General features: G+C 41.0%; 4 protein-coding genes across 5 annotated transcripts; all 4 read right to left on the minus strand.

Annotated features, from left to right (window-relative positions):
• Positions 1 to 4,768: 4,768 nt before the first annotated feature.
• Positions 4,769 to 6,835, minus strand: LOC118420915 (gastrula zinc finger protein XlCGF57.1-like). Its single transcript, XM_035827989.1, has one exon. It carries the CDS (start codon positions 6,818 to 6,820, stop codon positions 4,883 to 4,885), a length of 1,938 nt encoding a protein of 645 aa, XP_035683882.1. The 5' UTR covers positions 6,821 to 6,835; the 3' UTR covers positions 4,769 to 4,882.
• Positions 6,836 to 9,401: 2,566 nt separating this feature from the next.
• Positions 9,402 to 10,382, minus strand: LOC118421895 (zinc finger protein 239-like). Its single transcript, XM_035829400.1, has one exon. The coding sequence runs from the start codon at positions 10,380 to 10,382 to the stop codon at positions 9,402 to 9,404; it is 981 nt and encodes a 326-aa protein (XP_035685293.1).
• A 1,941-nt stretch (positions 10,383 to 12,323) lies between these two features.
• LOC118421896 (zinc finger protein 436-like) lies at positions 12,324 to 13,163 on the minus strand. The gene is made up of 2 exons (XM_035829401.1): positions 13,094 to 13,163; positions 12,324 to 13,009 (listed from the first exon to the last, which is right to left on the minus strand). The coding sequence occupies exons 1-2, from the start codon at positions 13,161 to 13,163 to the stop codon at positions 12,324 to 12,326; spliced, it is 756 nt and encodes a 251-aa protein (XP_035685294.1).
• A 2,376-nt stretch (positions 13,164 to 15,539) lies between these two features.
• LOC118420917 (zinc finger protein 525-like) lies at positions 15,540 to 22,679 on the minus strand. 2 transcript variants are annotated; one of them, XM_035827991.1, is made up of 3 exons: positions 22,520 to 22,679; positions 19,329 to 21,437; positions 15,540 to 18,651 (listed from the first exon to the last, which is right to left on the minus strand). In XM_035827991.1, the coding sequence occupies exon 3, from the start codon at positions 18,644 to 18,646 to the stop codon at positions 17,597 to 17,599; it is 1,050 nt and encodes a 349-aa protein (XP_035683884.1). In that variant the 5' UTR covers positions 18,647 to 18,651; positions 19,329 to 21,437; positions 22,520 to 22,679; the 3' UTR covers positions 15,540 to 17,596. The 2 variants fall into 2 exon arrangements, with proteins under 2 accessions (XP_035683884.1, XP_035683883.1); XM_035827990.1 differs by lacking the exon at positions 15,540 to 18,651 and having other exon boundaries at positions 19,714 to 21,437.
• Between the last annotated feature and the right edge of the window lie 207 nt (positions 22,680 to 22,886).

Genomic DNA, 22,886 nt, shown 5'->3' on the forward strand with positions numbered 1-22,886 from the left:
TCCGGAAGTTCAGCAGACGGGTCCATTCCGTGAACAAGGCTGACGGAGTCGGCTGAAAATTTGGGGTAAGTCCCAATTAATCTTGGTGTTGGTTAAGTAAAGTTTAGTTTTTCCACAATGTCATTTACCAACACAGATGAACTTTCATGCTAAGATGAATACTTGGTGCCAACCCCGTCTGCTAAAAAACAAGTACCATTGGCTACGAAAGAGACAACTAACAACTGTCCCTTATCGTAACAAAATCAGAACATCTGTTTCGCCCATAAAACTTCTGACACTCAACCCAGATGAGAGGACCTAATGGCATTTTAATCACCATGTCACTCAAATCAGCAGTACAGTATGACTGTATGTGAGACATCCATACCTGTTAACAGCTGTCACCTCACCATCTGCTTGGAGCTAAGCCCATTAACAAACACATAAAGCACGATGCCTGTACCAATATATCTCAAATATAGGGGTGATTTCTGATATTATTACATCGATTATAACGACAGATACGGCTCCCCAAATCTCATCGATTCGAGCTTTCATTACACCCCACCAACACAACAAGTATGAAACCAATCCATCCAGCCGTTCTTGAGTAATCATCTACACAGACAGAGCCACATAACAGAAAATATAACCTCCATTCCATGACATTTCATGGAGGTAATAATACATCTAAGGTCATAACAACACACAAGTATATGCTGAAGAATACATTATAATTTTTGTTCTTTCACGTCTTCTTCAACTTTTTTTACCTTGACTATCTTGACATCATTATTATACGTTTTCCGTTTTTTTTTTCAAATCTACGACATATATTTGCTGATTTTGCAGCTGCTTTGTACGATTTACGGTATGGTTGAAAACTTATTTTTCGGGAAACGGACGAAAATTGAGGTGCGCGCGGATGATATCCGTATAATCAAATCAAATGGCCTAATCAGTCATACGAAGTGAGGCAGTTATCCATTTTACCCCATGTATTAAATGATGCAGACATTACATAAGTGGCTGGTTATTAAAATAATTCATTCATCTTTATCACACATCTATTCAAGTTCTCTTACTCTTAAAGAAGCAGAATATTGGTACTTGCATTGGTGAATCGGTGCAACATCTATGATTTTTATTTATCATTTATTTATCTGGTGACTATCTGCAGCCAGTGCCATAGGCAGGTACCCAAAGTGAGTAAATGAGGCTGATTAACGTGGTCGAGGCGCCTCTTCGAGCACGGGACCCCCGTTTTACGTCCCTCCCGGAAGAAGATTTCGTGGAATGACCATTCTTGGTCCGGTTACAGCATCCGGTCGTCCATGGTTGCCCGTCCAAGAACTGATCTGACTACGCGTAGCCTAACTTCCGAGATCGAGGGATCGGGTATATCCAACGCGCCACACGGCCGTAGCGTATTACAATCGCAATGATAATCAATTAAGATTATGTAGCTACCAACCAAATTGCAAACTGCATTTTACATACTCTCAGCAATCCCCACACATGGTCATGTATATGTCACAGGGGAGATTGGAATCTAGGGGGATTCGGAATCCTTCTAGGGGAGATTCCAATTTCCCCTAGGGCAGATTTCATCTATTATATATAAATCTGAAGTTCTGGTAAAATCAAAGATTGTCCTGGTAGAATTCCGGATTCTCCTCTATTACTAAATGTTTGAAAATGTCATGTTTAACGAGCTATAGTATAGGATAAGATGACCTTGTACACTACAGAGAAGTATTCTTAAAGACTAGGAGAAATAGGATCGATTTTTTAATTTTTGCAAACTTTTTTAACGATCTAGAGGATCATTTCATCGCTATTAGATTGAGATATTTTTCATGTGATAATTTGGTCGGAAAGTTATGTTAAAACGTCTTTAAAAAGTGCGATTTGGGGCATCCGAGGGCGAATTCAAATGATATGCATGACGTCATTTTAGAGAGTCGCGTTCTTGTAGTAGCTCTACCCCTGTCCGCTGTAATGGCGTCTTGTACTACCGGTCGTGTTAGTACAAAGTCCAGTGGACGTTATTGTGTCGCAGGAGGCCCACATGGCGTTAGCTGTAAGAATAGTCAGTCTACCGAGGGGATATCTATGCACAGATTCCCCAAAGTTAAAAATGACAGAACTGCGGCCGACAAATTGAGAGTCTCAGCGAGCTAGAAAACAGTGTACAAAATTATGTATCAAGTTTGTTCAGAGGCATGGTTCCTTCCGCGACATCTACGGCTCCGCACACTTCGAGCTCCGCACACTTCGAGCCCTCGTACTTCAACATGAACCTTGAGATTATATTGGGGAGAGCTGTGGGAGGACCAGAAGGATTATCGCAGGAAAAGTTCCAACTATTGACACCGCTGGTCTGCCGACTCCCAGTCACGGAACGCGCGCGGAGAAGGGTGAATTCGCCACTGTTTATCACAGCTGCAGGACGTTTATCTGTCACATACTAGTAGTAATTCACCCTGTAAATTTACCTTGTATTTCGCTTGTTCTGGTCATAACTGTGTTGCCATTATTGTGAAGTACTTGTACGCTTTGACTCCGACACAAAACAGCACAAATGATTCTTGGATTTTACATCTTTGTCGGCGTCCGGATAGATTTCATAACAAAGTGAACCGCTTATACCGAACTCGTAACAACAATGATGCCGACGCTGTCCCAAGATTTTCAAGCACGAAAATTTGCTGACCGTATTCAAAATACGTTGGAAAAATAGTCACTAGATTTTGTCATGAGTATTGTAGTTTTTGGTCTCCGTAAAACCAAGTTACGTGCGAATCTGGGATTTTTCGTCGTCGACAACAACAACTCTAAGAAAAATGGCCCCAAAAAAGATGGCGGCCGTGCGCTAAAAACCTCAGAGACTTTTCGAATTTTCTTTCACGGAAACACCAGTCTGTATGTTTTTCCTCGAATCACTAGGAGCTTACGAAATCTGTGTGTTGTTTAGTGTCTTAGCGGTGGACATGTTGTTGATAGATGAGTTAAAATAGTTTGGTTTTGTATAAAAACTTCTAGCGTAACCTGAGCATGTAAACAAAGGAAAATATATCGAGGTTGCGGGACCACAAGCATGTACATAACTCGTTACTATGTCATCGATAACTCGTTTTTTTTTTGCTCGTGTAGCTACAAACTTGGCACTTTTGTCGCTAGATTTTGTCATGAATATTGTAGCATTTATATGTAGTACTGATATGGTCTCCGTAAAACCTAGTTACGAGTGAATCTTGGATTTTTCGTCGTCAACAACAAAGAAAAATTCCTCACAAAAAAATGGCGGCCCCGTGCCATGCGCTATTATTTAACCACACTTTTCGAATTTTCTATCACGGAAACACCAGTCTGTGTGTTTTCCTCGAATCACTGGGAGCTTACAAAATCTGTCTGTTGTGCAGACAAATATGAGACAGAAAGAACAGTCACTCTCAAAATGTTTCACGGACTCGTCACAATCTGGAGGCGTTTAGCTAGCTATCGGCCGTGCTCACGACTAGAAATAGTCAGTCTACGACGTACTATCTATCCGATAAAAGCTTACAGGTTTGTAAACAAACACATACTTTGAGTGGGAATGTATTTTGAATCGCATTTCTTGTGGCAATGAGGTTGCTTCTCATTTTAAATCCTGGCGAACTGTACGTAGTTAGTTGCTCAGCTGTTGTATATTTGTACGCGACCGAAGCTTTAGTCCCGGTTTCGCTAGCAGACACAAGCTGAGACCGCAAAGAGGCACAAATTTCTGCGCTTCCGCTAGAAAACATCTTCAAATTAATGTACAGCATGGCCTCCTTACTGAGGATAATGTAAGCTAATGCTATCATTTGTGTATAGAAGAAGCGATGACTGTTTGTCCCCGCTTATTCCACACGCTACAATAATGAACTTTCTCCCCGCTTGCGTTACGCACGCTTGGTACGTGCATCAACTTCAAGTGCCTCTAAGATATATTTCAGTGGCGTGAATACGAACGAAATTCTCTTCAAGTGAAATGAAGTATGTGTTCTTTAGTCGTGCCGAGTTTCGTCAATGAATTATGTTTCCTTTATAAGATACGGGTCTATCAAATGTATATTATTCCCCTAGTCAACCATACCAGCTAGTAGGGACTAACTAAAATGACGTCACGGCATGTTCCTAATTAGTTCCAGCAAAGAGCTCAAAGTACACATTTTTATGTCGCTGTTTGAGGGACTTCCGGACGTACAATTGATTTGAAACTTGCATTGACTTTTTCAGAAAAGATCAAATTTTTACATTATTGGTAGAAAATGCTACAGACGATTTCATTTCAGTTACACTTTAACCTTATATTGTCAGAAAATTATAAGTGTTAGATATGAAGCGTAAGATATTATGATTTATTCTTAGAAATAATTATAAATCCTTTGTTGCATTGTTTGAAACTATGAAGCCACTCTGGATCCTAGTAGATTCAAAGATTGTCCTGGTAGAGTTCCATTCTCTCCTAGGAGAATTCCGGATTCTCCTAGGAGAGATTGGAATTCCAGTAGAACTCCAGAAGAATTCCAATTTCTCCTAGGGGAAATTGGAATTCCAATCTCCCCTAGGAGGATTCCGAATCCCCCTAGACTCCAATCTCCCCTGTGACATATACAAGCGACTACCAACCCAACGTTCTAATACACTGGATTCACAGTTGAAATACTTACTCCGCAACAGTAGACAGGTTTTGTTTTTCACTGTGACAGAAATGGTCTCATAATCAACCACAAAAAGTCATACGCATACAGGGAAAACAAATTTTGTCATAGATTTATTTTGCCATTTACTAAGCTATAACAAATTACCGCTATGAACGACAATAACAAAAAAAACAACAACTTTGCAACGTTATCTATGTACATTGCCTTCAACCGTCGACTTGGTTATCATTGTGCTTATTCAAATGCTTGATTAAATTGTGCTTCCGTGCAGTAGAGTATCCACAGCGGTCACATTTGTAGAGTTTCTGGTTGGTGTGCTTAGCCATGTGTTGATTCAGATTGTCTTTTCTTGCAGACGAAAAGTCACAGAAGTCGCACTTGTATGGCCTTGCACCACTATGTTTGGCCATATGTCGTACTAGGTGGCCCTTCCTACTTGCCTTATACCCACACACCTCACAGGAGTAGCGTTTCTCGCCCGTGTGTGTGAGGATGTGGCTGACTAGACTGTTTTTTCGGGCAGTAGAAAAGTCACATTGGTCACACTTGTAGGGTTTTTCACCTGTGTGACTTCTCATGTGTTCAGTAAGGCGACGCTTAGTAGTTGCCCTGTACCCGCATTCCCCACACATGTATGGTTTCTCACCGGTGTGGGTAAGCATGTGGTCCTCTAAACTATTTCTCCAAGCTGAAGAAAAGTCACACTGCTTACACTTGTATGGCTTCTCTCCGGTATGTGTGAACTTGTGCTGCTTAAGGTGAATTTCGTATGCTGTAGAGAAGTCACACAAGTCGCACTCGAATGATTTTAAACGTTTCTCATCAGTGTGTTTTCGTGCGTGCAAGTTTAAACACTTTTTCCATGGAGTTGAATAATCACACTTATCACACTTATAACACTTGTCAGGTTTTTCGCCAGTGTGAGTTCTCATATGTCGGGATAGTCTAGACTTTTTAGCTGTACGGTACCCGCATTCCCCACAAATGAAGGGCTTCAGATGTTTGAGCAAGTGGCTGTCTAAGCTTTGTTTGCTAACAGCTGTAAACTTGCACTGGTCACATTTGAAAACTTTTGCCCTGGTGTGGATTTTCCTGTGTTTGGATAGAGACGATCCATCAGTTGTCCTGAACCCGCACTCTCCACACATGTAGGGTTTTCCTTCTATGTAGTTGTGTTTGACCATGTGCTGGTCCAAATCTTTTTTAGTTGAGGATGTATAATCGCACTGATCACATTTGTAAGGTATTTCTGCAGTGTGCAATGATACATGTCTGAATAATTCAGACATCTTCGAGGCCATGTAGCCACAATCCCCGCACTTGTAGGGTTTGTCACTGCACGTGTTATGCTTCTTCTTGTGATGATCCAAACTTCTTTTGTATCTAGCTGAGTAGTCGCACTGGTCGCACTTGTAAGGTTTATCTCCCGTGTGTTTTGCCATATGTTGCACGAGAGAAGTTCTCTGAGCCGCCCTGTACCCGCACTCCCCACACATGTAGGGCTTATCGCCAGTGTGCATACGCATGTGCCCGTTTAGGCAGGATTTGTAAGCAGTAGAAAAGTCACACTGGTTACATTTAAAGCGCTTCGCCGATGCATGCTTTCCCATATGTTTAGACAGTGCTGAAATTTTAGCCGTCCTGTAGCCACACTCTCCACACACGTACGCTTTGTTATCTTTGTAACGAACGCTGTGCGATTTAAGATCAGTTTTCCTGGATGTAGTGACGTCACCCTGATCACTGTTGGAAGGTTTCTTATCCGTATGTTTTAACATATGCTGGGACAGGTTGCATCTGTATGCTGTCCTGAACCCGCACTCTTCACAGCTGTAGGGTTTCTCACCTGTATGCTTTCTCATATGTCGGGTTAAGCTGTTCTTTCTATCTGTCCTGTATCCGCAGTCTTTGCAAACGTAGGTCTTTTGTCGACGATTTCCAAACTGGTTCGTACCGACCTGTACATGTTGGCGTGATGGGGCAGCTCCTTCCTTTGGGGTGCTGATCACACCGCTCATTTCCTCAAATGCGATTTCCTTATCCTTGTATCCCTTTTGTGTCCCTTTGGGTGTTGATTGGTCCTTCATATCATTTGGCTCGTTTCCTACATGACCGCTTGACATCTGCTTTGCAGGTTCGCCCATTTCTAATAGGCAAGGAGAAATAGACAATCTGTAACATAAATTGTAATTGCAATAGTCCGAAAACACCATATTTTGTGTTAATTAGTATATGTCATTTGTAAATATTGTGATCCTGTGAACCGTTATATGTATCATTGATAACGTTGGGCTAATTTTACTGTATGAGTCGGCGCAATTCAGTTCTTACTGCCAAGCCGATGTTGTTTTTTATCAATAATAAACCATTTACTAATCTGTATCTCTGTTTTATTTCATCTGACCCTTACCTCCCTCATGACCTCAATGAAAAGCGGCCTGCAGGTCGATTTGAGCTTCTCAGGAATAAGTTACTAGTAAAACAAACAAGCTGTAATTCTCACCATAGCAAGTTAGACAGGAACGAGTGGAGCGTTCCGAGTGGCAGCTCGCTCCAGACCCTTGCGATTTATCCCCGCCCACTTCCTGAGTTCAGCCCCTGGCTGCCAAGAGAGAGTTGCCGGCCCACCCAATTACAAAATAAGTAATCCTAGAACCAGATAACGGCCTATTTCATAGCCCTCTCCCTACTTCCTAAAGCCGACCCGTGGCCGAGAGTGTTGCCCTCCAAACACACCCCACTACTCTAGCAGCACGGACTGGGTACCTTGTACTTTCAAACACAAAACAACAAAAACATCTTACCTGTAGTTTTAGTATGCTCTATAATTGCTACAGCAACCAAATTTGTTGGAAATGGTGTCAGAAAACAAGATTAAGAAAAGTTCACACCTGCGCAAATTTAAAATGGCGGACAAGCACAGTCAGGGGTCAGTGGGGCAAAGGTTATAGTTCATCTGCCTGGTTAAAGGTCGAACCCTTGCTGTAATGTAAACCATACTTATGCATGGCCCCCTCTCACCATCACCGCAGAAAAAAAAAAAAGAAGACATTTTGCTCTACCGTACATGTACTGACAAATTCGCACCAGACATTCTTTTCTAGAATAGAACGTGTTCAGGCATATACCTTAGTCTCCAAGCAGACAGGATCAAAAAGAGAAGAATTTAGTCAAATAGAGACAAATAACTTGCCATTGGATTTCAGTCTTTTACAGTCTATCCAGCTATCAGTTCACTCCTAGGCCAATTAACTCTAACTAGACTTTTATTCCCAACTTTTAACACCTGTTTATGCAAAATCTAGTCCTCCTTTCTAGTGTTTTTAACGTTACAAAAAAGAATGAGCAGGATCCTTACACCTGCTTGGAGATTAAAACCATTAACATACATACATTCTTATCTAAGTACAATACCAAAGAAAGAGTTTCACTACTCTCACTGTTCAGAGTTTTACATTTATCTCTACATAGTTTCATAAATAAATTGCATTAAATGATATATTGCCTCCTATATAAATTGCAGAAAAAGGCATCCTCATATACCGTGACTGAGGATACATTTAATTGCAATGCACTATCTTCTGTCTGAATAGATAGATAAATATATGGACCTCCGATAGTTCTTTCAGTACATGTACTGTGCTTCTATAAATATAAAAAAAACATATTTCTTCAGATGACATACTTCATACTATATACGTCATGTACATCATTAAAGGTGTAACAGAGGTTATGTTTTCTTCATAATTAGGCCATGTTGGTTGGATTATATGGATGTCATCCATGTTCGTTTGCACAAAATTCAACCAAACTGTAAATCGTACAAAGTATCTTCAAAATGAGAAAAAATGGCAAAAAAACAGGCATTAATACTAATGTCATAGAATGCCCAAACTGTTTGCATTTTTTTTCAAATTTCCTGACACCTTAGATTTTAAGATTTTATTATGCCACATTTGTCCAAATTTTTTGTACGCGCCCATGAGTTTCACATGAGTTACCAATGGATGTCATCCATACAATACAATCGATAACATTATAGTGTTATACTTGATAGTGTTATAATATATTGATAATATATCACATCACATAACCTACAAAACAGGATATCTATTCAATCAAGGGCAATTATTGTCAACCACTACAATAAATATGCACTGGAAGAGAGAAATATTTGCTTACACAAACACATTCATTTTTAAGGACAAGCTCAGATTACTTGGTATACTATGCATATGGTACTGTAAAGTTAAATAATTTGTAGTGCACTAGTGTCCTCATTTTCCTGGCCTTTGCAGTGACTTCTCCACTACAAATATCTTGACATTGTCCATATACATTTCAATACATCTTTTCTGTACTTTGCAATTGTTTAAAGCGTGAACTTGAAATGCCAATACAAGTTAGTAGCTCCTTTTGGCTCCTACCTTGAAACACTCAAGAATAAATGAATCTTAAATACAGTATTACACTTATGGTACATAATGGGTGACTAGCAAGGTGATTTTGTACAATTGGTACAATTGCCTTCCTTTCTATGCAGTTTTACTTGTAGTACTTAACTTAAGTCTGCAAGAGACAATTAGAATTCATTATTTTGATATTAGATAAAGTACATGTCCTGTTTGTGCTACAATACATTATCATGCACAAAACCCTAACAATAATTTACCACACTTATTCAAAACATACACCGTGTATATAAGCTTGATTTTCAATCTGAAGCTACAGCAAGTTGATCATCTTATGCTTTCTCTTATGTTTATTGAGGTCACTAGTATCAGCTGCCCTGTGCCCGCATTCCTCGCACTGGTATGTCTTCCCATCGGTGTGTTTCGACATGTGTACGTCTAAATCTCGCTTCTGCACTGCCGAATAGTCACACTGGGAACACTTGTAAGGATTATCTCCAGTATGTGTTTTCATGTGTCTGTTCAGGCCATGCTTGTGAGCTGTTCTATAACCACATACGTTACACTTATGCTTCTTCTCACCGGTGTGTGTGGCCACATGCTCACTAAGGTTGCTTTTCCTGGCTGTCGAAAATCCGCACAGTTGACACTTGTAGGGATACTGACCGGTATGGGTTATCATATGCCGCGTTAGGTGGACCCTATAGCTTGTGCTATACCCACACTCCGAACAAACGTAGGGTTTCTTACCCGAGTGCTTACGCATGTGCATGTCGATGCTAGTTTTCCATGCAGTGGAGAAGTCACACTGATCACACTTGTACGGTTTTTCGCCCGTGTGTATTCGGACATGCTCTGTCAGGCTGAAACCATTTGGCGCCCTGTAATCGCATTCCACACATATGTATGGCGGACCTTTCAGTGGTTTTGTCACACGTTCATCCCTGTACCCTGGAGGAGCTTTTTCAGATAAATGTGAAGACGCTTCCATTCCAGCCTGGGTGGAATTCGAATTGTACGCTCCTTCAGATAGATTGCCCATTTCCTTGTCCTGCTGCCCTCCTGTGTCTGTTGTCTGGAGTTCTCCATAATTTGTTTTGTAGGTGGGCAGCGTAGAGCAGACATTGCTACAGGTTGCTTTGAATTCACATGGACTCTCACTTTTCTTTTGCTGTTGCCTTCCTGTGTCTGTTGGCTGACCTTCTGTGTTAGAAGTGTTATAGGAGGGGACAGTAGAGCCTACACTGTAGGTTTCCTCACATTCCTTGTTCTGCTGCTTTCCTGTGTCTGTCATTTGGTTCTCTCTGTAATTTGTGTTGTAAGCAGGCAGGGTAGCGCCTATACTATGGCAGGTTACTTCACAAGGACTTCTTTCTTTTTCCTTATCTTGCTGCCGTACTGTATTTGTTGTCTGGTCTTCTGTTTCTGTTTTTGCTTCACATATTTTTCCTGTGTCCTCTCTGCTGCAAATTTCTGTATCAAGATGGGTGGGGTGTACTTCACATGATGAAATTTCTCTTTCCTCGTCCTGCTGCATTCCTGAACATGTTGCCTGGGCCTCCCTGCTCCCGGTATTGCCAAGTAGTTCCTTGACAGGAGACCCCCAGCTTTCCATGTCTAATGACAGGGAAATATAGAAAGTAGAAAATTACCATTCAGTATAATATCTGATTCTACCTAGAAATTAACAGTTTTGACACAATGATCTAAACTAGGAATGTTTACAAAGATGTATATATGCAAATATATGGCTGACACCTAATACATATTCTTTGAAGTTTCAATTGAAACATTGGTCCATAGGTCAACATATTATGGTGTATATGATACATTGTACCTCTATTCCTGGAAATAAATGCACATAAATCTAATAGCCTACAAGAACTTGCCCTTTCTGATCTCACACAGCAAAATCTTGTACTACTTGATGTCTGCACAATTAAAGTGGTATCCAATCAACACTATGAACCGGCATGCTGGGTAGAATAATTGTGGCCAAACCCTTTACTAGGTTACACCTGTTTGCACTCACCGCCCCCTCCCCCCTCTTCTCTTCGTTCAGTCCATCAAAACAAACCCTGTTCCGAGCGAATTGTTGTACTGGTCCCAACTAGTTCGCGTTGGTTATAAGCTAATGTCTTACCTGTTTATTCTAGAATACTCTCAGGTCGTCCCGGCGATCAAGAATCTTGAAAAATCGCTTTATTTGGGAGAAAGTGATGACGCCCTTCCTTGAATTAAATATGGCGGACAGAAAAATCTCGAGTGTCCTTAAGGTCAAAGTTTACGTACCTGATTACCCAACTGAAACCTTGGGTCACCATAAATCTCCTGACAGGTTACGGTCTCATAACACTAAAGATGGCACACCAACAAAACACATTTATTTTCCAGCGGTATAGTGTAATTAGGACATATTTATATGTGACTATTCTACAATTAGCTATAGGATCCTCGACCCTTACTCAAAACTAAGGGTTGTAGGCTGTTTCGCTCCGAGTCCTAGGATACAAAATTCACATGTATCTGAAAGGTTTACCCCTACGTGTTTGGCCATGTAAGCTTAACTGTGAACAGCTGTAGATGGTGGCATCAACTAACCGAGTGCAATAGCTACATAATTCAGTACAATAGAACTGAGACGCAATCAGAAATAAAACAACAGACAAGAAAGAAAGCTGAACACATTTGAGCGGTTATCACTATATTTTTTTGGTAATCCACGATGGAGTGACACTCATTTTCAATTATATCTACTTACATATACATACACATCACATTCATATATATCACATATATTAATTCATTCATTCATTTTAGGAACGTGAAAATGGAGGCTGAAAGTTGACCCTAAACACCGCAATAAATGGCTTACAATATGGCGCCACTGAGTTTGCTGAACAGGTCTAGATATAATATACAGTGTATAATAACATATTTGAGTGTCTTTGCACGAGAATGATTGCTGCGCATACTTTATGCTTGCCTGCAATCAATTGCATTTAGCCCCAGTTCGTTCGTCTTATCGCTACAATATGTACAGTGTCTCTAGGAACTCACAAGTAGTACGCATTATTCACATCAATAACGTTTCACAATATGCCTTGATTATTATCAAAGACAGCCTTTTGAACCATCACATTGCCCAGCACATAACGCATGTTGGACTTGTAGGCTTTGGTTTTTGTTCATAATATGTTTCCTATGAAAAAAATCACACTGATTAATTTTAATATTAGGTTGTCATGCCAACGTGTTTTTTCTTCATGTGTGCGGAAAGGTTTGACATGTAACCCGTTCTGAACCCACATTCCCCACACAGGAAGGGTTTCTCTCCTGTATGCTTCACCATGTGTTGATTCAACTGTGCTCTTTGCAGTGCAGAAAAGTCACACTGGTCACACTTGTAAGACTTCACACCTGTGTGTAGTCTCTTATGAACAGACAGGGAAGATCTGTAAGCCGTTCTAAATCCGCACTCCTCACACATGTAGGATTTCTCCCCAGTATGTTTAGCCATGTGCTGGTCTAGATCACTCTTTTCTGCAGAGGAATGGTCACACAGATGACACCTGTATGGTTTTTCTCCACTGTGTTTAAACATATGTCGATCTAGGTTGGGCTTTCTTGCTGTAGAATAGTCGCACTGGTCACACTTGTGAATTTTGTCGTGTGTTCTGGCGTGTTTGGATAGGTAGAACATGTTATCTGTGCTGTACCCGCACTGCCGGCACAAGTAAAGTTTATCTCCAACACCATGCTTACGCATGTGTCGATCTAGATTATTCTTTCTTGATGCAGTATAGTTACACTGGTCACACTTGAACGGTTTCTCACCTGTATGTGTTTTTGCGTGATCTAACAGGTGAGTCCTGTTAGCTGTACTGTATCCGCACTCCCCACACAAGTAGGGTTTCTCACCTGCATGTTCAAACATGTGTCGATCTAAATTATTCTTCTTTGCTGACGAATAGTCGCACTGGTCACACTTGAAGGGTTTCTCACCTGTATGGGTTCTCATGTGTTCTAACAGGTTAGACCTGTTAGCTGTTCGGAACCCGCACTCCCCACACATGCAAAGTTTATCACCAGTGTGTTTAGCCATGTGCAAGACTAGATTATTTTTATACGCAGAAGAAAATTCGCAGTGGTCACATCGATATGGCTTCTTGTTGATGCGCGTTGTCGAATGTTGGGATAGGTGAGACCAGTCAGCCTTCGTGAGCACAGGTTCATTACATACGTTAGGTTCATACTCAGTTTGATTGTCCTCCTGGCTACCCGTATGTTCTACGAAAGCCGGAACAATTTGATAAGGTACGGCTTCTTCGTCTGGTGGGACGTAGTTTTCCTGAAACAGCACATCATTGTCCTCGATCTGTCCTCTTCCAGTGTCTGCTGTCTGGTCTTCTCTGCTGTTTGCCTCGTCCCAATGATGTCCAGTGGCCGGTTCGTCGGTGAGACCCCTCTCTACTTTGATTGCCCTCTCTAAAGCAGGAGCAATTTGATGTTGTAAGGCTTCTACTTCGTGTTGGGAGTTTTCGCTTTTGTTCCCGGTCTGTTGCCCTTCCGTGTCGGTCGTCGGGTCCTCTCTACTGTTCGTCTCATTTCCAGTATGTCCAGTGGCCATTTCGTCATTGAGAAACTCCTCCATTTTGTTTGCCCACTCCATTTCTAGTAAAAATCAAGACAAAAAAAGGAAGTTCAGTCACTGATATGTATATTCTGGACAGCTTTCGTTTTCTATGTATCTGTGCACATGTCAATATTACATATTAGAAAAGACATACTGTCATCATGCTGGTAACTAGTACTGAAAACATTTCCTGCATATCAAAACAAAGAGAGACATTCCGTCCTAGAAAAGCATCCAATTGCATCCTAGGAGGACACTCCCCTATATGTGAAAAACAGGTATCATAATACATAAAATATCTAGATTCTGAACGATGCGTATGTTGATTATACTGTTGCAAAATACATTTCGAGAATCATGAATCTAAAAGGCAAACAATAAAAATACCACTTCCTAAATCTGTAATCAGCATTTTACAGATCCACCTACGCGTATTTTGACTTTGCTGTTTAAAGTAGTGTTTACGACCCGGTATTCCCTTCCTTTGGCGTTTACGGTGCCATAACGCCTGGCCACTGACACTGCCATAATCAAGGGTTTATGACCCACCATTCCCTTTGGTGTTTAAATAAATTACGGTGCCAAAACCCCTGGCCAATGAGCCATACCTACTTAATAAACATTTATTCTGAGGTTATTTGTCACAGGCTTGGCATTACGTCACCAGCCATAAACATCGAAGGGAAACCGGGTCATAAACCCCTAACAAAAGCAAAAACCTTTTTTTTTTTTGCCTAAAGGCGAAATACCTGAACATTAAATCTTTTCCAGAGGTTTATGTATTCTTCATATGGAATTCTTTGTCCCTTCTGAGTACCCCACGAATACGTTACCCTTACAGGTTTAGCTTTGTGCCCGGGCATACATACGTATACATTTACACACTATCAGCGTACGGTCATGTTATTTCATACACACAGCAAACAATAGCCTTTTTTTGCTCAATGTGAAATACTTGAACATTCAATCTTTAAAAGAGGCTTATGTATTATTCACATTCAGATCCCTGGTCCATTCTGAGTGCACCATATTTACGTTACACAGTGATTATGCCCCAACATAATGTAAATTTTACAAAAAAGCACTGTCCTCTTAAAAATTTGCTCGTAGGCCTAATTCTCGCTGCCGTTCTGCATAATGAGGTCATCCTTGACAGGTGTATAAAGGTCTTACCTGTCTACATGTGCTGCTGGTAGATTTTTACGGCGAGGAACTGTTTTGAAAATCACCCGACATTTAGACAATGACACTCCCACACATTTAAAGATGGCGGACGAGCGAGGTCACAGGTCAAAGCTTCGATAAGGGAAAGTCAAAGGTCATGTACCTGATTACCATAGTTGCACCTGCGGACCGCTGTCGAATGCACTATAGATGTAATTGAGTTGATTAACATTGAACAAATCAATTTCATTTAAATAAGATACATATTGGCATCCCCTGGCTCAATATAAAACGCCAAATTGGTAACAACCTATTTCTTTGTAAATAGGTGATACATGGAATCTAATAAAAGATTAGACGTGTTGTTCCACATGTCTGTCAAAATAATGTGCATCTGGGAAATTGGAGAATGTTTTACGATACCAGACAATTTATTTAGACTACGTGTACGCTACACTGACAGTCTTGAACATTCTTGGAACAGCACGTCTAATTTTAAAGTGAAATGGCTCAGCCTGCATTATGAACTGTAAGCAATACCAAGTAAACTGCACCCGTAAATGTATACAACGAAATGATGCTTTCAAGTAGCCATACTTTAAGAACCATGTGCCGTATAAGTTGCAAGGGTAACAAAAACAAATACGGCTAAACTATTTTATTGATTTTTCTTTCGCACATTGCTAGACAAACGGCAACGTGAGAAATTACATATATAAAACGATACACTTGGTGATCAAGGAAGACTATATAGTAAATACGGTGCAGACATTAAAAAACCTACATCTTAAAATCGACGAACGTTACTAGATCAAGACATGAATAGAAGTTCAAGATACTGCCTGAATATAAATCTGAATACCTTTAGTTATCTTAATATAATACGTACTAGTATACAGTAGCTTTAGTAAACATACATAGATATAAAAAAAACACAAATTGTCACTATTTGGAAGCTCACAATCTTTCAGGCAACATGAACTCAATATGTGCAATTGAAAGCACTTTACAACAGTGCAAGTGAAAATGCTTTACAACTATGACTAAGTTAGCCTGTGTTTACACAACCTCTCGATGGCTGGAGTTAATGACCCCTTCCAGGTGGCGGCAATTGTAGGGCCGGACGCTAGGGGTGCGATTTTAGTCAGGCTAATGACCAAGTGATCTTGTAAATGGTTTTACAACAGTGAAACGGATTTGTAATAGTGCAAAGGAAACAATGTTGTTACAGAGCAATGTAAACGAGCAAAGGCACGACACATGAAAATATATATATATCTATCTTTATCTATTTGTTAAAACACAAAACATTCATCTATCTATACATCAATCTAATACCTATTCACACAAAGCATCTGTATTACACCGTGTCCTCAAAATGACTACTATTTGTGTACGTCTTGTGATCAGACTGCAGTGTAGCACTTGAATCGGAGCATGTAAACTTAGTCAGGTAGAAAGACAAAAAGCAACAGGTAACAAAGCTTTTCTGTCTCCCAGAATCCCATCATAAATTCTTGCAAGTCACTTTTTGTTGATGTAGAATTCGGTCGAAAAGCGTTTTCATATGACAAAGTATGTCTAAATACTCGTTGATCGTAAATCATACAATAGCAAACACAGTTAACGTTGTCATACACATCATGAATTCATCAATATGACATTTACAAGCTTTCTCACCTGTGTGTGTCTGTCGGACCAAAAAAGATATCGTTTTCACAAGCCCCCGCGTGCATGGTTTCCAAGCTAAGGAAAAGTCTTACGTTTAGTTATATGCTGTCAGATGAGTGTCCCGAAACCGCAATGTGTTTCTTTAGACTTCCTTTTTCTGTGGCGGAATAGCAACACTGTTCACATTTGTAGGGTCTCTCTCCAGTATGTGTCATAATATGCCTAGTTAAAGAATTCCTGTTAGTTGTTTTGTACCTGCAGTACCCACAACTGTAGGGTTCCTCACCAGTGTGCCTCCTTACATGTAAGGAAAGTGTAAACTTGTCAGACGTACTATAGTCACAAGTCTCACACACAAAGGGTTTCTCACCGGTATGTGTGAGCTGATGCCGCTTTAAACTGCCTGTTGACGAACAGGAGAAGTCGCACTGGTCACATTTGTAGGGTTTCTCACCTGTATGTTTCCTCACGTGAGTACGTAGGTTAGCGAGGTTAGTTGTCGAATAGTCACACTGGCCGCACATGTAGGGCTTGTCTCCAGTGTGCTGTGCTAAGTGGTTTTTTAAATTGCCCTTCTCTGCTGCGGAATATTCGCAGAGGTGACACTTATAGGGTTTCTCGCCCGTGTGAGTCCTCATATGCCGAGAAAGTGAAACTTTTTGAGCTGCCCTGTAGCCGCACTCCCCACACATGTAGGGTCTATCACCAGTGTGTTTGAGCATGTGTCGCCTTAAGAGAGTTTTCCATGGTGTACAATAGTCACACTGGTCACATTTGTAGGGTTTCTCACCGCTGTGAATTCGCATATGAGTGGTTAGATATGACTTGTGAGCCGTCCTGAATTCGCACTCTGAACACGCGTGGGGTTTCTCACCTCGGTGTCGTAGCAAGTGCTGGCCTAGACAGTCTTTGCGTGCCGTAGAGTAGTCACACTCATCACATTTGTATTTTTCATCTGGTTTCTCACCAGTGTGTCCAAGTAAGTGTCGGTCTAAATGGTTTTTGCGTGAGGCAGAATATTCACATTGGTCACATTTCTAGGGTTTCTCACCTGTATGTGTTCTCATATGTCTAGAAAGGTGAGACCTTTCAACCGTCCTGTATCCACACTCCCCACACATGTAGGGTTTTTCTCCATTGTGTTTGGCCATGTGTCGGTCTAAATTACGTTTCTGCGAAGCAGAATATTCACATTGGTCACACTTGTAGGGTTTTTCACCGGTATGTGTTCTCATGTGTGTGGTAAGGCTGGACCTGACGATAGTTCTGTATCCGCACTCTCCACACATGTAGGGTTTGTCCCCGGTGTGTGTAGCCAGGTGTCGGTCTAAATTAGCTTTCCATCCAGCAGAATAGTCACACTGGTCACACCTATACGGTCTCTCGCCTGTATGTATTCTTAAATGTTTCAACAGGTCAGAATTCCTGGCCGTCCTGTATCCACACTCTCCACATGCGTAGGGTTTTTCTCCAGAGTGTATAACCATGTGTTGGTCCAACGTGCCCTTCTGTGCAGCAGAATAGTCACACTGGTCACATTTGTAGGGTTTCTCGCCTGTATGTTTGACAATATGTCTGGAGAGATGAGACCTGTCAGCCGTCCTGTACCCGCACTCACCACACATGTAGGGTTTCTCACCAGTGTGTCGTAGCTTGTGCTGGTTTAAATGCCATTTTTTAGCCGTTGAATACTCACACTTATCACACTTGAAGGGTTTTTCTCCTGTGTGTTTAGCCTTGTGTTGGTCTAAACGACATTTCTGTGCGGCAGAAAAGTCACAATCGTCACATATATAGGGTTTCTTGCCTGTGTGATTTGCCATGATGTCCTTTGAACATGCTTTAAAGTCACACTTTGTAGATGCGAAGTGTCTCTCCACTGTACTTTCCACCGCAGATTTATTAGTGTGCTCTGTTTGGCTATGTACGGGAGAGTAGTGGGGTTCTAACCCACTCGGTTGCTCGGATGCAAGGTCTTCTGCCTTCTTGTTTTGCCTTCCCGTACCCGTGTCTGGTTTCTCAACTGCCTCGTTACTAAGGTGCACCGTCGGCAGTATAGATTGAATCTCGCTGCATTTCTCTTCCATAGTTTCTGTGAAAAACAATGAATTATTCAAAGTACGTAAAAAAAAACCATGGCTAATACTATTCATATTTTCTAATTATCTTCAACCAGTGTTATATAGTGCAATTAGCCTTCGGGCATGAACTTGCAAATAAACTTCTTCTTCTTATATATAGTCAAAGAAGAATCCAAAGTCACTGCATTCAAAGAAGAATTCAAACCCGACATTGTATCATATAGTTGATTAGACCCTAGTGTTATGTATCACACTATTTCTATACTCTCAGTCTTTGAAACTGTATATGCATATGCAATTAGCCTTCGGGCATGGTTTTGCAAATTAAACAAATTCGTTAAGTCATTAATCTCAAAGCAGCTCTTGCGTGGCATAAGACAGTACCATAAGCCGGCATAGGATCCGCTAGGATCCGAGTAAATTGGCCACGCGTGCACGATTTGCACCTATCCCAAATTACACTTGTGGGTCCATCCATACTTGCTGTCAAATATGTATCAAGTCAATGAAATAATGATAATCGTCTTCAATGGATTCCTATAAAACAGACTAGACAAGCCACGGAGCACCTCCTCTGAACTGTATCGTACAAGTCGGGAACATCTGTTAATTAATCAGAGAGCGGCCTAAACCGGAAAACCTTCCTACGTGACCGAAAGGATCTCCTCTCTACTATCTTCAATCTTACCTCTATGACGGTCCTATGTGCTGTTTGTTGGAGGATCAATGAAGGGTTGTGTTTTCGTCAAAACCGTTTTCCTTTTCGCCGTGTCGCAGTCAAAATGGCGGACAAGCGCAGAGGTCATTACCTCCTTAGGTGAAAGGTCAAAGGTGAAGTGCGTAATTACTCCATATTGACTGGATCCACAAAGCACCGATTACATCATAGGACTAGTGTACTGTTTTTCAGTCATCGTGTCGGTGCCATCAACACCTAATGATCAACTATTGTTGTAGTGCTTTAATTCAGTGTGACGAGGGCTGCGTACTTGCATGACTTGCGTCCAGACTTTTCATTCCAAACCTCTAAACTACATAAATCTGATAAATCTGATCTGATTCATGCCTATTCAAACTGTACACAGAAGCAGTGGATTATTTCGTGGCAAAGACAGCTGATCAGTCGAAAATTTGGGTAAGCCCAATCTTTGTGTTGTCAGTTATAGTTCAACCTGTCACAGAAAAAATAATCAATAGAAACATATCGGTACATGTGTAATAAACCCATGAGTAAATCAACAAATAAATTACGCAAAATGTAGAAACAGAGAAATAATAATAATTCAGGTCATGCCCTTACGAGGATCGTGTGACTTGCCAACAATCAGGTCTCTTGCTCATGCATATCTTAATTAGGTGAATAGTCATATATTAATATTAATACAAATCTTTTTTTCTCTTCTCATGGCGATGCTTTATTTCTGCGTACAGACCTAGGAGATCACATGCTGACTTGATACCACATTATGTATGACTTGATGCCTTATAATAAAGTCACCACAAATACTAGTATGTACAGCCTCTCTCGGCACTTACATGTAGTAGTGATATTAGTCACAACATTTCACAACATGCTGCAAATAGTATAGGACATAAATTGCATTGTAAACTATAATCGTGCGTCGCCATAATGCATGTTGGACCTGTACACGGATTACTTTACTTACTTTGGTTACAATAGTTTTCGTATGAAGAAGGAATGCCACAATGCAGGGTTAAGCTTTCTTTCCAGGGTGTTTTTTCTTCATGTGTGCGGATAGGTTTGACATGTAACCCGTTCTGAACCCGCATTCCCCACACAGAAAGGGTTTCTCTCCAGTGTGCTTGACCATGTGTTTTTCCAGTCGACATTTTTGCAATGCAGAAAAGCCACACTGGTCACACTTGTAAGATTTAAAGCCTGTGTGGATTCTCTTGTGAACAGACAGGGAAGACCTGTAAGCCGTTCTAAAATCACACTCGTTACATATGTAGGATTTCTCCCCAGTGTGTTTAGCCATGTGTTGGTCTAGATCACCCTTTCCTGCAAACGAAGTTTCACATAGATGACACCCGTATGGTTTTTCCCCACCGTGCTTGAACCTGTGTCGATCCAGGTTAGGCTTTCTTGCTGTAGAATAGTCACACTGGTCACACTTGAACGGTTTCTCGCCTGTATGTATTTTTTTGTGCGTGACTAGGTGAGTCCTGTTAGCTGTGCTGTACCCGCACTCTCCACACATGAAGGGTTTTTCCACAGCGTGATCAAACATGTGTCGATCTAAATTACTCTTCTTTGCTGACGAATAGTGGCACTTGTCACATTTGTAGGGTTTCTCACCCGTATGTGTTCTCATGTGTTCGAACAGGTGTGCTCTGTTACCTGTCCGGTATCCGCACTTGCCACACATATGGGGCTTCTCGCCAGTGTGTGTTGCCATATGCATGACATTTTTATAGGAAAATGAGGAAAAGTCGCACTGGTCATATGGAAAGGGTTCCTTGTCAGTGTGTGTTGACGATTGTTGGGATAGGTCAAAACAGTCAAAAGTTCTGGACACAGACTCATTACAAACGAAAGGTTCATCTTTAGCACGTTTGTCGTCCGGACTACCTGTCTGTTCAGTGGAAGCCTGAGCAATTTGATGCGGTACGTCAGTTGCGGAGGAGTTTTCAACAAACAAAATGCTTGTGTCCTTGGGCTGTTGTCTTCCAGTGTCTGTTGTCTGATCCTCTCTGCTGATCGTCTCGCTCTCAGGAAGTCCAGTGGCCAGTTCGTCAGGGAGAACCCCCTCCACTTTGATTGCTCTCTCCATTTCTGGTAGATATAAAAACACAAGTAAATTTAATGTATTCCCATTTCTACTTTCTACACATAGATCTGTATGACGACACAACTATACATGCCGCTGCTACACAAGAAATGCTGCCCACGTCACGCTGAAAAAAATGTTCTTGACTTGACTTTATTTAGATCCACATTTAGCTGACAACTTTATGTGGCCAGCTATTCTTCCAGTGGTCCACATAAAATACGTCAATACACAATGACACAACATTACATACATAACATATTTACATTACATTCTGGTGGCGGTTATGCTAAATAGAATTTCTATTCTATCCTAAAATTAAGTCATTGTCTGGGGAGATAGCCCTTAGAGCTTACTGTGAAAATGGATATATATCTTAGAAGAAGTATGCACGGATACGCAGTGTTAGCGATACGTGGGTATGATGCGTAGGTCTATTTTACTATTTGCTTGTATCTATAGAAAGTACAACGTAGAAATACACTGTTCTTCATTCAATATTGTATCAATAAAGACCATACTGTGACGTAAAATTTACGTGCTCCGGTTTGCTTGCGGAAATATACTTCGAGTAGCATGGACCTCTGAAGCAAGAATAAAATACATGGACCACTTCATTTCTTTAACCATTTGAAGGGCCAGGTTCGAATTTGCTATATGATAATATGATAAAAACCACTCGCCATATCCTTTTGTATATCCTGTGCTTATGTGCCACAGGCTAGGGATTATGTCACCATAAACACCCCGGGGAAAGCGGGTCATGTCATTAACCCTTATAACATAATAATGGCAGCGCACGCTCTTGTGATTACCCCCCCCCCCCCCGCCCAAAAAAATATTTTTCTCAAGTCAAGGTGAAATATCCGAACATTCTATTTTTTCCAGGGGCTCACGTATCACCCATATGGGATTGTAGGTCCCAAACAGCAAGACCATACTTTACGATACATAATATTATTCATATTATTCATACCCCCTCCCTTGTACACGTACACACTATTCTCTTAAAAATACGTCCGTAGGCCTATCATGCTGCCGTATTTGCACAACGAGGTGGTTATTGATAGATGAAGAAATGTCTTACCTGTTTATTTGTGTTGCTAGTAGATTTATATGTCGATGAATTGTCCTGAAAATCACCCGAAATTTAGACAATGACAATCCCACAACATTTCAAAATGGCGGACGAGCCCAGTCACAGGTCAGTGACTTAAGGGCAAAGGTCATAAACCTGATCACCCTAGTGTAACCCACGTTCTGCTTGCGAAAACACTGTACGCCCATTCCTCGTTAAAGGGGCAAATTGCTGTCGCACATAAGCAGCGGGCCACAGTTTTCTTTAAAGACACAATGACTACGTATTTTGCCCTTTTCCGTTACAAGTACATGATAGTAATATGCTAAGCAATGTTTTCCTACCATTGTTAGTTGCCTTTTGGTCGTCCCGGGTA

This window comes from Branchiostoma floridae, chromosome 8 (genome assembly GCF_000003815.2).
Source record: "Branchiostoma floridae strain S238N-H82 chromosome 8, Bfl_VNyyK, whole genome shotgun sequence".
Classification (NCBI taxonomy): domain Eukaryota; kingdom Metazoa; phylum Chordata; class Leptocardii; order Amphioxiformes; family Branchiostomatidae; genus Branchiostoma; species Branchiostoma floridae.